This window comes from Cystoisospora suis (assembly GCF_002600585.1).
Source record: "Cystoisospora suis strain Wien I chromosome Unknown contig_607, whole genome shotgun sequence".
Taxonomy (NCBI): domain Eukaryota; phylum Apicomplexa; class Conoidasida; order Eucoccidiorida; family Sarcocystidae; genus Cystoisospora; species Cystoisospora suis.
This window is the reverse complement of record NW_027153408.1, coordinates 27,391-38,924: the sequence shown is the minus strand read 5'-3', so window position 1 is coordinate 38,924 and position 11,534 is coordinate 27,391. Positions and strand designations below refer to the sequence as shown.

The 11,534-nt window shown below is 53.4% G+C and overlaps 2 protein-coding genes across 2 annotated transcripts; both read right to left on the bottom strand.

Moving 5' to 3' along the window:
* Positions 1 to 302: 302 nt before the first annotated feature.
* On the bottom strand, positions 303 to 7,180 carry CSUI_001505 (not1 n-terminal ccr4-not complex component protein). Its single transcript, XM_068061711.1, has 5 exons — positions 4,888 to 7,180; positions 2,993 to 4,111; positions 2,108 to 2,412; positions 1,372 to 1,528; positions 303 to 764 (listed from the first exon to the last, which is right to left on the bottom strand). The coding sequence occupies exons 1-5, from the start codon at positions 5,657 to 5,659 to the stop codon at positions 694 to 696; spliced, it is 2,424 nt and encodes an 807-aa protein (XP_067926312.1). The 5' UTR covers positions 5,660 to 7,180; the 3' UTR covers positions 303 to 693.
* A 757-nt stretch (positions 7,181 to 7,937) lies between these two features.
* On the bottom strand, positions 7,938 to 10,967 carry CSUI_001504 (gliding-associated protein gap70). The gene has a single exon (XM_068061710.1). The coding sequence runs from the start codon at positions 10,027 to 10,029 to the stop codon at positions 9,199 to 9,201; it is 831 nt and encodes a 276-aa protein (XP_067926311.1). The 5' UTR covers positions 10,030 to 10,967; the 3' UTR covers positions 7,938 to 9,198.
* Positions 10,968 to 11,534: the final 567 nt, after the last annotated feature.

Below are 11,534 nucleotides of genomic sequence, written 5' to 3'. Positions count from 1 at the left end.
CCTGCAGTCTGTTCTGCACTGTCTTTTTTCTCCTCAGGTATGGGGATTACCTACAGAAGCTCAACAAAGCTTTTTCTTTCTCTAGCTAACAAGTCTTTCTGAGGTGTTTTATGAATCTTCTTGCTTCTATTGCATGGTCTCCTTTCCCTTCTTTGTTACGAGTTTCCTCTCCAAGAAGCCACGCCCAGCTGACCCAGACGCGCCGCGTACTGGCGCCGGGAGCGTGAAGACCGATTCGAGTTGAACGACGGACGGGGTCTTTATAACTACACCAATACCAAATGTGCGTGTGACAGCAGAGTATGTACAATGTCAGATATGAGGACAGAAAGCACCTGTTCTCCCTAGAAATGAACTCCGAGAAACGAAACAGTAGTAAATTTCGAACCAAGATCTTCGGAATCAGCGGGATATACTGTTGATACAGCTGAGTCACCGCCTTCCTAGACAACAACAGACGCGCGCCACCAGGTGGAAGGCAGGCAAGACAGTTCCCTATCAGTAAGCACGGTAGCCGCATCTCTTTTTGTCGCGAAAATGGAAAGAAAGCCCTCTTGCACGTTAGGACAGAAGCGAAATGAAACTGAATTTCATAAGAAAGGGATCAATGGGAAAGGAGGAGATGCCACAACGTGTGGCGAACCAGAACAAAAGCGCCTTCCTCGGAAGAAAAAAAAAGGACTGACAGTCCCATTACACCAGAAGCTCATCTTCTAGCCAGTGATACTCGAAGGTAAAGTCTTGCTTGATTCGCGAGCACCAACCTTGAAACACCCAAACAGAGCACATGCCAGCCACACAGTTGTCCAGCAAGGGCATTTTCGAAGGGAAACGGAATTGCAACGTGAACCCACGAAAACCTTACTTGCACGGGACAGGAGTAAGCACACTTCCTACGTAGAGAAGTGAGACGGTCGCCTTGCCTTCCACACCATTTCAAAAAGCAATACTAATAGAAACATATATGATCCAGTTTCACATTCACCATACGTTTTCTTCCACGTACCTCCTCCTTTTCATCTTCTGAAACTCTCGTTGGCATGATGAAATAAATTACACGAAACTGGACGCGTCTTCATAACCGGACACAAAATACGTGATCTCAGTCTTTATTCAACTTCCTCGCCGAGTTAAAAACTTGAGTGAAACTGGCCTAAAGTTGAACTAAGCAAGTTCGGAAAATACCATTCTTTCTGTATATGAAGCACTTTGGGTTGATAGCTAATTCAGTAAACACCCGAGCACCTGTAGCGAATCCACGTCACAAAGGTACTAAACGAGCAACAGCTGCACGCTGAAGGGAGACCGTCGACAGCGTCTTCAGGTTACGCGCACAAAGAAGTTCGAAAAGAATGAGACAGTCAGGCTCACCGGTTTCGTAATCGAAGTAGACGTAGGTGCCTTGCTCATACTTGTCGGCGGTGATTCTCGGTTCCTCGTGTCTCTGGAACCAGGTAAGATACTTCTTATGATACCTCCATGATTGTCGCTTTAACTCCCTGGCTGCCATATACTGTTGATACGTTCCCTGCTCCACATGCATAGAGAACGGTCGACTCGAGACATTGGCCAGCAGTATGACTCGGTTTTTGTATTCACAGGCATAGTTACAGGCACGTCCTTTTGGTGAACGAAGACGCGCGTAGGTATCACGGACGAAAAAGGCCCCTCGGAAGACTAAGTCACTTTTCGCCTTGCTGCTCACTCTCCTTGGAACATCATCCGATGCTCTTTCTCCGATTCTTGACGGCCCTGTGAACGTCTACGCACGTAAGCTGCGGTGTGGCTACTAGCCGAACTGTGTCCTTGGATAACCACGCTATTGCTGAACCCGTCTCCAGGTACTAACTCCGAAAAGCATTGAAGCACGCGCGCTGATGAACTCAAATCATCGCCTCCAGCCACAGGCACAGGTTGACGGCTCTGAATTCATGCTCAACGCAAAATATACACCTCCGTGTATTGAATCCTATTACACGCACACCAACTTTCCAATGAGCGGGGGTGACAGCCATAGAAACTCACGGCTACTGATGCCACATCTGCCTAACGAGAGACTTCTTATGTAAATACACTTACAGAAATACATGCACAGGCTAGTGCTGACCTGCTGATAGTAAAAGATGAAGAACAGGGTATCGAGGTCGAGTTTGGAGAAAAAATGCCGACTATCGAAACCGGCGAGAGGTGTATCCGGAAAGCTGTCAGGAGCACATGACCAGGGAATCTGCGGAGAAAGGGGAGCAACGCTGGGGCGGCTGGAAGGCCCGGCTGCCCCTGCAAAAATGCCTCCTGGCCACGCCGCAGATGGGGCGCCAGACATGAGAGAAGACGCGCAAGGCGCCTGTTCTCCGTCCATTCGCGTGGGGCAGTGTAGCTGACTGCTGTCTACCAGTGCCGCGATGGTGGAGACTGAACAGAAAAACGAGGAAAATACGCAGAACACCAACGTGGCCAGCGCAACACGAGACACACCCGTGAGGCTTTCTTGGGTGTACTTGAGCGAGTGCGAATGGCTAGGGGACAATACGAGTACTTGCTGCTCCTGCGGATGTACATACATGGTATAACCAAGCATGCGGACCGTCTTACTGCATACGAAATCCTCACACAAAGGACTGCTTACATATTGAGAGTGACTACTCACACATGATGAATCTGCGGCAACCCAAACACAGGTAGTTTTGTACTGCATATGATACCGAGGCAACTATGGAGTGTGTGTGTATACCCGGCTACACCAGCGATGGAGCGGTGAGTGACCTAGACACGTGACCCAAGTAGTCCGATCACAGCATTGCCACTTTTCTCCACTACGTTACACGCTGGATGCGTGAGAACTGACACCATTATTCTGCGGTCCCACTCCTTCTGTCTTTGTACCGTCGGGGACAACGGGATGAAAAGCTTGCGGTGAAGCATTCAAAATTCCTGACCCGATTTCAGGGCCACAAGCCATGACTTTACAAAACCAGACGCAGAAGCGACTTACGTGTGCTGGCTCCCTGAGCGAGGGAAGGAATGGATCCATTCGCATGCACCGACACGCTGCCTCGGTTGCTAGTCTCGCTTTCTGAAACAGCACTGCTCGACTGTGGGGGCACGGCGGGAGGATTCCGGGCTGCTTTGCTGCTTTCCCCCTGTTCTCGAATGCCTGTTGTGCCCCCCTCCTTCTGGCTTTTCTCACTGTTCGAAGAATACTGTTGTTGCTGCTGCTGCTGTTTGAGGCTCCTCGTGGTCACTTCTCCTGGCCCAGCATCCTCGCGTCCCTTCCCCTCCTCCTCATCTGCACTGTCCTCCCCTCCCGCGCGCTTCTTTCTCTTTTTAGCATCTCCGTGCGCCCCAGCGACTCCCGCCAGTCCAACACCCGTAGCCCACTTGTTCGTATTGGTGTGGGTGTTATTGCCGCTGTCTCTGCGTGATTTCCCTCCACATTCGTCCCTCCCTCCTCCTCCTCCTCCCCCCGACAGTGCTTCTTCATTACTGAACCTCATCCCCTCTACCCCACTGCCCTCTTCTCCCCCATGTCGCCCTCCGGCACCCTGGGCCGCTTTACTGTGGCTGCCGCCAAGACGGGCTCCAGCGACAACACCAGGCGAGCTAGATCTTGCCTCCTCTCCCTGCTTTTTCCGACTGTGCTGCGGTGCGGCAGTGCTACTTGCTGCTCCTCCCGAGGCGCCCCCACCCTGACCCGCGGCCCCTCCTTCACCCGGACCGGAGTGCCCTCCGTTCGCGTTCCCTCGAGCTTCTCCCGGAGTCATCCCCCCACCACCAGATGAAGGAGAGCTACTGCTGCTAGGCGCCGCCCCACTGGAAGTCTCCGCAGCGGATGGCTTTCCTGTCAACTCTGACTTTTCCCTCGTAGACGCCCCACTATGTCGGTTGTTGCCCTTAGCACCCCTACTGTGGGTGCTACTGCTGCGCGCTCCCCCTGCGGAACCTGACGTCTGATTCATACTCGATGGAGAGCTCACACTGAACCGACCGGCCCACGACGAAGCGCCCGTCTGACCTCCACCCCCTCCACTGCTTGCAGGGCTACCACTGCTTCCGCCGTGTGTGTTTGGATCAGCTGCCATACTGGGGGGCGTGAAGTCACCGCACGGATCCGCTGGCAACAGGCAAGTGAAAACGTCGACAGCAGCACGACAGAAGGATGTACAGAAAAGTAAGGAAGAAGCACGAACCACCGATGAAGAAAACTGCAGTAATGCCCCAAGCCAATCCTCGATACCCGTGTGCTTACTGAAAATACGCTGTCAACCATGTACTCAACTGTCCGATTCTGAACTCCAATGCTGTACTGAGTATATCTACGTGATTAGAGCCGCACTGCCAAAGCGAGAGACAGGGAGCTTCAGACTGTTGAAGCTAGCACCCGCGAGCCAACTCGAGCGACGAGTCACCTTCTCCGATTTCGGGGATAGAGACAAAAGAGAAGGGAGTCAGTAACAGACACAGTATGTGAGATGACTGGAGAGAAGAAGACCTGCATGAATAAATGCTTCTCATTTCCCCTGCTTCCGCTGTTGCTCCTTGAGAGTTTCACTTTGTGTTGATCCACTGCGTTTGTGCGTGTGGCGGCAGTGAGCAAGAGAATGGACCATCATGGCTACTGGACGTCTGTCGTAGTACTGGTAAACCGTCACCCATGTACCCTGCCGAAGAAGGGGTCCGCGTACCAAGCTTAGTCGGGGAACATTAGGGCACACGCGCGTACACAAAGACTCCTCTCACGAACTCGAAATTTGACATGCACATACCACGAGTACTCTCCTTGGTGGCGACACGTCGGTGGTGTGAACCATATACAAACATACAGGCTCTGCACGAACCTAACCAGGGAGGACACTCGAACACAACTCTTTGCCGGCCCTTCAGACTTACAGGTACCATTCTCCTCCTCGGAGTCTTTGACAACTTCACTAACGCCGTCCTCGGGGACATCATCCAAGTTGAGGGAGACGTACAACGTGTCATCGAAGTAGAAATCTGGATTGGTAAAGTTTTCAATATAGAGTTCAATGCTTTCCTTCACCTCTTCAAGAAGACTCATCTCGACGCTGTCATTCTCCAGTCGTCGAAGAATCTGTTCCATATTGTTGATATGCCATCGGTGACGCTGCACGTGAGTTTGTAGCTGTCCTAGTAGGCGTTCTGTCTGTGCACTGTCTCTACCGCCTCCACCTCCTTTCCCCTTTTTGCTCCGTAGAACCTCCTCCTCCGCCTCGTGGGCATCTACATGCGTGTTTAAAGTTGTAATGAATTCATTCAACCACTCGCGGTGTCGGCTTCTCTCCTCTTCTTGGGGATCGAGTTTTGCCTTAGCCGCCAGACCCTCCTTGGAGAAAGCCTTCATTTTGAACTCCCGCTCACACACTTTGAATCGTTCCATCTCTCTTTCGATCTTCTTCCTAGCTTCATCCAGCGGAGTTTTATCTTTTATATCGGAAGAAGTTTGCCATGTCTTAATTTGGTCTCGGAATCTCTGAAGCTTCTTGATCTCTCGCTTCAACTCTGTTTCCAGCTTCTCCTTCTGGGAAGAACTTAGTAAAGGTCCCTGCGCCTTTTCGCAGATATCGTTGAAAGAGTCTAAACCCTCCTCAACGCGTTTTAGAGTCTTCTCGACCTCCTGCTGTAGTTTCCTCTTCTCAGCCATGATGAAGGCTCGGAGTGTGTTTTCCAAGGGCCAGAAAGTTTGAGAGTGACGTACTCGTCTGCTTAGTCGCGCACCGGAACTGGTGAAACGAAGGAGGAAATGAATCACCCGAGTCTCTCTTGTTTGAGCGGCTCCACAGCAGACAGCATCAGACAGAGAAGATGTCCCGGACGGCTAGGTACCCCAGACGGGATCGTTACACAGCGAGGGAAAACAACGATATTACAGTGGCGGAGCCCAGCGAAAAAACTGCTAAGAGGACGGACCAACAAGCTCCCCCCACCACCTTCACGGCTTGTTTCTCGTCTGCGCGCGATTTACGGGGATTCACCCGATGTACGTTTGTCGATGACAGGCTGCGATTCCTTCATCACGTGACTGAAACGAGGAGCGCCGACGCTTCGTCGACAAGGGCAAGGCCGGTCTGCCGCAACCCAAGATGCAGTATTGACTCCACCACCCTGAGCCGGACGTTCAGAGCAGCATCTCGTGCGAGATTCCATCAAGAGAGCCCAAACAACACGATTCCTCCAAGACTAGCAAAAAAGTGAGCGACACAAGAACCAGTTAGTTCTTTCCGTCTGCACTCTGCCGTCGACGTGACAGAACACCGACCTACTGTCACGGTCGAGAGAGCCGAGTCACGCCTGACCACACTGCTTGAACAAGAGGGAAACAAACATCGGGGGACGCAAAGAGACGGCAGACGCCAAGATAATCTGCAACTGGGTGGCAGTATGGGAGGATAACAGCGTGGGAATCGACGCTGTGAAAGAAATCAATAGACGGGAAAAGTCAGCCGGAAACGGTTGCAATGTAGTACGAGTGCAAACTTCACTTCGACCAACGAAGACAGTTTAGCAGCCATCAGCAGCGGACAGGGTTCACCGTCGTGCTGTGGAGGAAAGCGTCGACTGTCGACGGAGAAAGCTGCCACTGGAGAACGCAGGCCAAAACATACTAACAACCAACCTGAAAAGGAATTCAGTTCACCGCGATGTGCCGCGATGCTCCGGTAACTCCGATCATCCCCCTCCCTCTGCCACGGCGGAGAAAGGAGCAGAGAACGAACCGCTGCGGGCGAGAAAAGACGCAATCGATAGCAAGAGTAACGGAGTCCGAAACAATTGGGGCGCAAAGAACGAAGTGAGTGAAGGAAGAAAAGCCGACGAGCTCCAGGGACGTCTTACAAACAAAGGTACACTAAAAAGCTCCGGAATGAAGAAGCCTCAGTCTCGACATCCTCAGCCCTTTTACGCAAGTCCAGCTCCTCCCGAGTAGTCGGCCAGTGGGCTGTTCTAGATGTGCGTCGGGACGAAGAAACAAGTCGCTATGTGCCTTGTTCCGCATGCTTGTGCTCAGCAGTAAAATCCTCTGATTTGGGAAACAACGTATCGCGTGTCTGATAACGCGCTACTTACGCCCTATGATGCTGTGCCCATGAAGGGCAACGTACCCGAGGAACGGAGGCACGCATCCGCCGGCGCGCTAAGCACACAGCTGCAGCGCTTGTCTCGTGAGCGGCCCCGTTTAGAGCTGCTGTCCAGTGTTTTTCAGCCTTTTTTTGCGCGCGCGAGCGAGATAAATGGCAGGCTCACGTCTGATAGCAGGTGTGGGAGAGGGGGTCGTCTGACACCTTTCCTCGCTGAACTTGTTTTCTTTCTATACGTGTGGAAAGAACGACAGTGCTGTGTCAGGGACGGGCATGGGCCAGTCGAGTTTTTTTTTTGGGGGGGGGGTAGGCTGTTCCACGCTAGGGTGGAGTTCCTTTCCTCGGCTTAGACTCCGTGGAGGAGCCCCAGCAACGTGCCAGCATACCGTCCCCACTGTGTAGGACCTTCTGCCGTGACTCCTTACGGGGTCCGTTAGAGTAATCGCAAGTTTGTTTTGGTTCAGGCTGCTACAAACACACAGCTGACCGAACAGCGATCCCGTCCGCTTTACGGCGGTGTAGCACTTGGCCTCCAGATGTATCTCTTGGTACCGCTGGGCTCCATAAGCTGCCGGTCCTAGTAGCGAGAATGCAAACGTGGCGCAGCTGCTACCCACTCTTCATCTTCTCACCTGCTCCCACCCGGTCGTGATGGAAAAAACCAGTGCACAGTTGTATGACACTGCGGCAACAGCAATACGAACGTGTCAAAGTGCTGGTTCTATGACGGGCCCCCCGTGGTCGCACGCAGTTTCTCCATTTAGCTGTACCTTGCAGTGGTATGGTTGGACGGACCGTGGACTGTGTGCAGACTCAGATTGAGTCTAACTCGACAGTACCTCAAGTCACTTTTACTGAGAGCGAAAATTCTCGAATTTCTTCACCGAGTTTGGGGACAGCACTGTGCTGACTGGGCTCGGTCGCCGTACTGAAAGTAAGCACCAATCAGATGAGAAGGAAGCAAGTCTAGTCACGAAAAACTCTGTGGCGGACAAGGGCCACGGGAAAAAAACAAACATATGCTGCCAGGTGTCGAAAGACTAAGAGAAATAGTCTGAGTCCGTTTTCCTGGTAACAACCCCTAGTAACAAGCGGAGTCCACGAGCGGGTGTTTAAGACCCCATCCCACGGTGACGCCTCTTCGTCGGCTACCGGGCAGTGAATCCACCAGACTGAGCGACAGGTGCCAGGCGTCCAGAGATTCCTCGAGTTGCACCGCCTGCACCACGCTCGCTGGTTTCACACAGTCCCATGAATGATCAGTCTCCAGGCGAGAAGACAAGAGCACCGCCCGGTAGCCCCGACGTCTAAATCAAGAGGCGGAGAGAACTCCGTGAGCACGATTACTGCCGCTCGCTTCTGGCAAAATTTCCTGCCCCTCTGATATAAAGGCAGAGCGGCCATTACGAAGACACGTTGTCTCGTTAGTCTCGCATCAGTGAAGCGATAGACAGTCCACATCCGCAGTCGCCTACAACATGGAGAGAGTTCGGGCAGCTCTCCCACGCGCTCCAAAACAGAAAATTGTCTTCACGAGAGAGGGAGAGACGCTGCCCCGGACAACCCTGGGATATTGAGCCAAACAACATAGTTATGACAACCGGGACATCCCAGGATTGTCCGCGGCAGCGACTCTCCCTCTCTTGTGAAGACAACTTTCTGTTCTGGAAGGGGTTTTGAAGCACATTGTCTCAGTTGAGGATGATGTGGGCCTCAAAGAGGTGCAGCAGCCTGGCAGGCCAAGGTCCACGTTGTGCTCATTGTTCTCTTATGCCTGAAAAAGCTGTGTCCAGAAGACGGACGCCACCCGAGGCAGCCACGAGAAGACCCCGCTGGTCTGGCTTCTCTTTCTCCCACCAAGTCCCACACATCGGGTACTCATCGATAGGCCACAACCGGCCGCCCGCAACACTGCACCCATCTCCAAATCCTGCGCACTCAGCGCAGACGCCGCGCCGAAAGAAAGAAAAACGCAACCACAGGAGCGGAAAACACTGGGAAAATAAAGAAGGGCGTGCCCTCTCGATCTCACTGGGAAAGCAAGAAACGAATTCACTGAAGCTTACGCCTTCCGACAGTGATGCGGAGTTTGCTGACTCTTGTTTGGTTACCGAAGCAACGGTACGTCTCCATGATCAGTGAATTCGCAGACGCGGCACGTTAAATCGTCGTGACTGGGCTCGAGCTCGCAGCCGCAGTGATGCGAAACCAGCGTGACGCACTTATGGACAACTTTCATGTTTCTGCCTCTTGATTTATCACTCCGGCGGTTGTGTTTGCATTCCCCAGTGGTCGAGCGTGATCCGGCGCTGCTGATTGTAGCTGTCGGGGTTGGAGGCTCAGATTCTTCTTCTTCTTCCTCCTCTTCCTCCTCCTCGTCGTCATAATCCTCCTCTTCTTCCTCCAGCAGCTTCCTTCGTCTCATCTCTTCCTCTTCTGCTTCTCTCCTTCTTGCCTCCTCCTCCTCTGCCCTTCTCCTTTCTTCTTCCTCCTCTCTCCTCCGCCGCTCTTCTTCCTGTCTCCTCCTCTCCTCTTCTTCTCGTCGTCTTTCTTCCTCTCTCTTTCTTTCTTCTTCCTCACGGCGTCGTGCCTCCTCCGCCTGTCTCTGACGTTCCGCCTCCTCCAGCCGTCGTTTTTCTTCCTCAGCTTTCCTTCTTTCCTCTTCTTTTCGCCTCGCCTCCTCCTCCCGCCTCTTTCTCGCCTCCTCTTCTGCTGCGCGTTCCTCTTCCTCTTTTCTCCGTCGCTCTTCTTCCTCTTTCCTTCGCCGCTCTTCTTCCTCCTCCTCCTCTCTCTTCCGTTGCTCTTCTAATTCCCGCTCGCGCTCCGCCTCTTCGTCAATGCTTTCCTGTGGCGCCTCCGAAGCCTTCTTTTCTGCTAACTCTTTGGCCGTTCCTCGGACAGGCTGCTTTGCCTTGTTCTTCGTACAGGCAGCCCCCATCTCGGATTGCCGAAGTGAAATCAGTTCAGCGCGCGATCCTCTGCACCAGTAACAGGCGTTTGCATACTTCCGTCTTCTTTGAAGACTGCAGGGCCGACTCTGTGCCGCTTGCCCAGGCCTCTGCTGCGTTACCTTCGTGCCTGGTCACGGTTTCCGCTTGGCTGTGAATTCCTGGAAAGGAGGACCCTCGATCGAACAAGTTATTCTTAGCCGCCAGTGCCCTCTTCAACCTGGTGTGCCACTTCTGCAGGAGAGCGAAGTGCCCTCCCTGCGAGCTCCCACAGCAGCGAACCCCAGTTCGTCCCTTCCGAGCGGGAAGCAGCTGACGCAACGCGACGTCAAGAGAGCCGGTGCAAAATCAAATGCGTCGCACAGAATTGGCTTGTAAAGCGTCCACAGCTCATAGATCTGCCACTCCCGTTGCGGTGCTTCGAAATCAGCTTCGGTCAGTTAATGCGCTTGCTTAGGACGCACGGGAATCCCTTGAGGAGGTAAGGCAAGTGGAGAAACAGGATTCCACTGAATCATGCCCAGCTAGGGCCAAAGAGAGCGATCAGCGGTGGAGAGGGGCAGAACACGAGGAAACTCCGCGCGCTTCTTGCTCCCTTGGAGAGAGCTTCGGCGGCTCGCCTGAGGCTGAAAAAGTCCTCAATACCTACAGGTGAATGGAAATACTCCCTCAAGGATATACCTTAGGAATCCGCTGACGCACACGGCGTGCCAACTGTCGCGAGCTGGCCGTGGTGGCAGCGTCCTGCTGTGCTGCCACAGCAAGCCGTTGCTGAGAACGAGAAAAGGGGAACACTAAAGGGGAAAGTTCCGCGTGACGTCACGAAATGCTTCCCGGAATAAGTGTCGTTTTGAGTTGAGTCAAAATGGGGAAGAACGAGAAAAGAGCTGGGGCTTTTCGAGTGGAATTGCTGCCTCCTTCCTCCACTCGGACTGGTTGAGTCAACTCATGTGCACCGTCCCCAAGCCACGCGCTGCGTAGTGCTCCGCTCGTCGATCGCTTGAATCGACGATCACGCCAAGGTGTTTCTGTCACTCCGGCCCGCCACACCTAAGAGCCGGTGGGGCCATAGCCCGCTGCGCCTTGTAGGAGGCGCCCTTCAGTTGGCAGGTAAGGGCAGTCAACTGCTCGCCACGCCAACCGCATTCGGATTCCCGGCTAAGAGGGACCTTGGAAACGCACTCTTTCTTACCTCTCGCATCCGTGCTTGAAAAGAAGAAGGGGTCCGAGGCGGATTAGGTGTTCCGGCAACGGGCGGACAGGTGTCCGGCTATTCGGGATCGGTGAGTGGCTGGGCGTCCTACCCCGCTTCAGTGTCCCGCTTCCCCGATCAGTAGATAGACGACAAAAGTGGCTTTCTAAAACGTTGAAACAGCTCGGCAGGCCAGGCTAGCAACGACTTGGGTACAGCTGTCCGCCCTCCCGGTCGGGGGGTGCGACTCGTTTCGCCATGATCCCGCAGTTGTTTGACGGAAGGAGTCAGTCTCTACTAGCG

What these genes read in the sequence shown, in the direction of transcription:
- CSUI_001505 (XM_068061711.1), bottom strand. Translation starts at nt 5,659, where the DNA reads ATGGCTGAGAAGAGGAAACTACAGCAGGAGGTCGAGAAGACTCTAAAA. An exon ending in CGCTCAGGGAGCCAGCACAC is followed by an intron (nt 2,413 to 2,992) that starts GTAAGTCGCTTC and finishes TTTTCTGTTCAG; the next exon opens with TCTCCACCATCGCGGCACTG. An exon ending in TCATCTTTTACTATCAGCAG is followed by an intron (nt 1,529 to 2,107) that starts GTCAGCACTAGC and finishes CATGTGGAGCAG; the next exon opens with GGAACGTATCAACAGTATAT.
- CSUI_001504 (XM_068061710.1), bottom strand. Translation starts at nt 10,029, where the DNA reads ATGGGGGCTGCCTGTACGAAGAACAAGGCAAAGCAGCCTGTCCGAGGA.